General features: G+C 42.6%; 1 protein-coding gene across 2 annotated transcripts in view; it reads left to right on the top strand.

Annotated features, from left to right (window-relative positions):
- The window catches only part of ryk (receptor like tyrosine kinase), a 48,089-nt gene extending 44,782 nt beyond the window's left edge, over nucleotides 1-3,307 (top strand). For both annotated transcript variants that reach the window (XM_015055133.1, XM_015055132.1), the window contains one exon: nucleotides 2,288-3,307. In XM_015055133.1, the coding sequence (XP_014910619.1) occupies nucleotides 2,288-2,399 (112 nt within the window). In that variant the 3' untranslated portion in view covers nucleotides 2,400-3,307. The remainder of the gene's footprint in view (nucleotides 1-2,287) is intronic.
- Nucleotides 3,308-3,612: the final 305 nt, after the last annotated feature.

Genomic DNA, 3,612 nt, shown 5'->3' with positions numbered 1-3,612 from the left:
CCCCCCTAGGGGGCGCGCCCCACAGTTTGGGAACCTCTGGCTTAAGTCAACATAGTTATTGTATTGTGTTATAAAATGGCACTATGTGCCTGGAAAACACATAATACTGCCCCTTTTAACCCTCCGTCTCTGCCCAGTTGAGCTTATGTGTGATGTTCTGGACAAACGGCTCTGATTCATGCTGGTCCCAGTTTAAATGTCGAAGGATTGACAGCATGGTGCCAGATTCCCCAGGAAACGTTCAGAGGCGTGCTGCGTGCCGTATCTCAACAGGCCCGGGCCAACTCAGGCGCATTATTACGCAGATCCTCACGATACACCGGCTCCTCGGCGATGACCTGTCTTATTGTCATGTCAGCAACGTCAATAAGCCAAACATGTCTTGGGCAATAAATAGTTCCACGAACTGTTGTCAAATGTATCATACTTTGTGAAAGATGCCAGCCAGTCACAAAAACAAATTTCAGTCCAAGACAACGTGAAGCTACCGATGGGTTCCTTCTGGACGAGGAATCGCCATAAACTCATAACCGTCAGTTAGCTGACACCTGCAGCGAAGCGTGTGTGTGTTCAGCTGCAGCCGGGCTTGTTCTTACAAGCTTTCGACAAAAGAAGCGTGCTGCTGATCAAACGCTGTTTATGTCACAGCAGGGCCAAATTAAACTGAGGCGCTCAGCCGCTGCTAGCGCAGGGCGATGCGAACCTTATCAACATCCTGCAACTGTCGAGCACAGGGAGCAGCCGGTGCCCACCGCTGCATTGTTATTTATGGGCTGTTTCCTCAATACTGAGACTGTGGCGAGGTCACCGGCTTCACACTCATGGATGAGAACGAGAGTTTTTCTCAGCTGAAAAATTTCCTGGTGCCTAGTCGCTAGCCACCAGGAAAGACAAGCTTGATGATTGGCCAGAACAAGGAAGCGCTCAAACTCAGTGCCTTGATGAGCGTTCACACCCCTGCAGCCTGTTCACAGGCGTCACGTCACAACCACAAACCTCAATGGATGTGATTTGGATTTTACTGGATAGACAAACACAAAGTCATGCACAACTGTGAGCTGGAAGGAAAATATATGTTTGGACATATTTTTTATTTTTTAAACTCTAACCAAAGTGTGGCCTACATTTGTGTTTTGCCCTCTTTGCTTCAAATGAAATCCAATGGAACAAACTCTTAAAATTCTGCTAATTGGACCCTTCAAATTTTTTTCCATAATTCCACAATTTTTTGTGCACATACATGTGTGAAATTTTCCACAAAAATGGTGAAAAACATTGGATTAAAGTTATGCAAACTCCAACCTGCAGTGTTCATTAGTTCTATTACACTGCTTCCTCAGATTTACTTGATGTCAAGTCTTCGATACACGAGTGACAAAAATGGAGTTACTTAGGTCTTTTAAAGAATAAAAATGGCTGTCAGATCTATGCTTTTTTTCTCCATATGTAGATTCTGAAATTACTGCAAAATTTCTTGCAAATATTTCTAAAGTAGAAAAACGTTTAATAAAGTATCTTAAAGATTAAAATTGTTTTTTTTGTTTTTTTTTTAATTGCTGCTAATCTAGCAAAGCAGCTAAGAAGCACATGGTAACACGAGGGCAAACTGCAAACACGTGGAAGCAGGTCCCAGCAGTGGCGTCCTCAAGAGGTGGGCAGGGAGGGGCCATGGATGGAGATAAGTACAGAGAAACTCTGAGGGGAAAACTGTTGGAAGCTGCAAAAACCTGAAACCGAGGCGCAGGTTTATCTTCCAGCAGATACATTTTAAACATACAGTCAAAGAATGGTCCAGACTTAAATCCAAATGAAAATCTGCAAAGCAAAAATGGGCAACAATGCCAGTCTCTAAATGTGCCTGGCAGACAGACGAACACCCTGAAAGTCTTGGACCTGCAGCTTGTTTAGGCAAAAATGTTAGTGTTAATTGTTACAGTGACAGTTCAGAATAAAGTTGGTTTGTGAGTTTAATTGTGTTTATTTCATGGAAACACTGCAATTGTAAAATTGTTTTTTCATCAAAGTTTTTTCATCAAACTCCCACACTTTGGTTTGACCCAGCAGAAATCCGTCCAGTGTCACAACTTCCACTTTTTGTAACTTTATTTTCTAGATTATTAGCGCTCATAATCAACATTTCTTAGATGCCGTTTCTTCCAAAACAATGGCTGCCAACCTCTACTCACAGGAAGCGTTGTCCTTAGCGATGTTGTGTGTATGCGTTTGCCTGAACTGTGTGTTTTTTTTTTGTTTTTTTTTTTTGTCCCTCCTCTCTCTCGTTTGGCAGGTTTGCCGTCATGGCTTGTTGCTGGGCTCTGGATCCAGAGGAGCGGCCAAAGTTTCAGCAGCTCGTTCAGTGCCTCACAGAGTTTCACGCCGCGCTGGGTGCCTACGTGTAAAACCGGGCATGTTCGTGTAAACGAAAGCTGGAAAGAGAAGAAAAAAAAAAAACTCTAAAGGCTTTTGGACTCATGAAAAATGTGCCTTATCAGAGACTCTTTTACTTTGTACAGTTTTTTTTTATCTGTTTAATTACCTTTTTACAGCATAGAGGACTAAAAAAAAGGAAATAAGATCCATGCGGTTGCTTTCAAAGCATCCCCTTCTTCCCCCCCCAGAGGACTGGAACAATGGAAGCATGTCCTCCTCCTGTGTGACTCATCAACATTTACTGGCAACGGGGCAACTTTTTACAGGACAGTGATGAATTGTAACGCAGCAAAGCGATGAAAATTGTGAATTTGTTCTGAATAGTAGACTTTAAACGCCCAGCCGGTACAGCTGGTGTTGACCCAGACGTTTGGATTCGCTCTGGCTCGGTACGAGAGGCGACCTGGAAACGGCACACACACTTATTGTGCGTGTTGTGATATTTGTGAGAGCTCTTCAAATGGTACAGCGCTTCCTCTGGATGAACTTCCTGCCGCGTAACCGTGCCAACGCTCTGATTTTTACGGCTGCTCTGTGGACGGAACCGCAGCGAAGCTCCACACAGAATTTGACTCGGTTTGGATTGGATCCCCCTCTCCTTCCTTTATTTGTACATTTGATTTATGTTTTTTTCTGTGTAAGCTTGATTGTTCTGTGTCAGAACCAGCCCCAGCCAGAATTTTGAGTGATTTGTCGAAACATTTGTGTTATCAATCACTGTGAAAAAACACACGTCTGCCAACCAGCGTGCTCTCGTTGTATCCTTCCACCTTTTAGCATCTTCGTGATGTGTTTTTATGGTCACTGCATGTCGAGATAAGGTTGTAAACTGCTTCCCAAATTCATATCCACAAATAAAATGGGATCTTTTAAAAACTGTGTGATTCAGTTTGTTCCTCTTTTTATTATTTTTCCAAACACACCCTTTACACTCCTTCACAAAAGGCTAATTTATTTTACATTGGCTGTTCTACTCCTAATTGCACCGACTGAACAAATTAAAGTTGTTTTTACATGTTTGACCAAGATTGTGAAGCTGTTGGTGTATTTCAGTGTGCTGCACTGGTGCAGAGTTGTCAACTAAATTTGTAATTCAGGGCTTTTATGTCTGTGTTTAAAGAAGAAAGTTTTAAATAAATTCAGCTGTTTTGCTGTATCAGATCAGTATCGGCCGATACTAAA

This window comes from Poecilia latipinna, unplaced genomic scaffold, assembly GCF_001443285.1.
Source record: "Poecilia latipinna isolate Pla-1442-1.1 unplaced genomic scaffold, P_latipinna-1.0 Scaffold1297, whole genome shotgun sequence".
NCBI lineage: Eukaryota > Metazoa > Chordata > Actinopteri > Cyprinodontiformes > Poeciliidae > Poecilia > Poecilia latipinna.
This window is presented reverse-complemented; position numbering and strand designations above follow the sequence as displayed.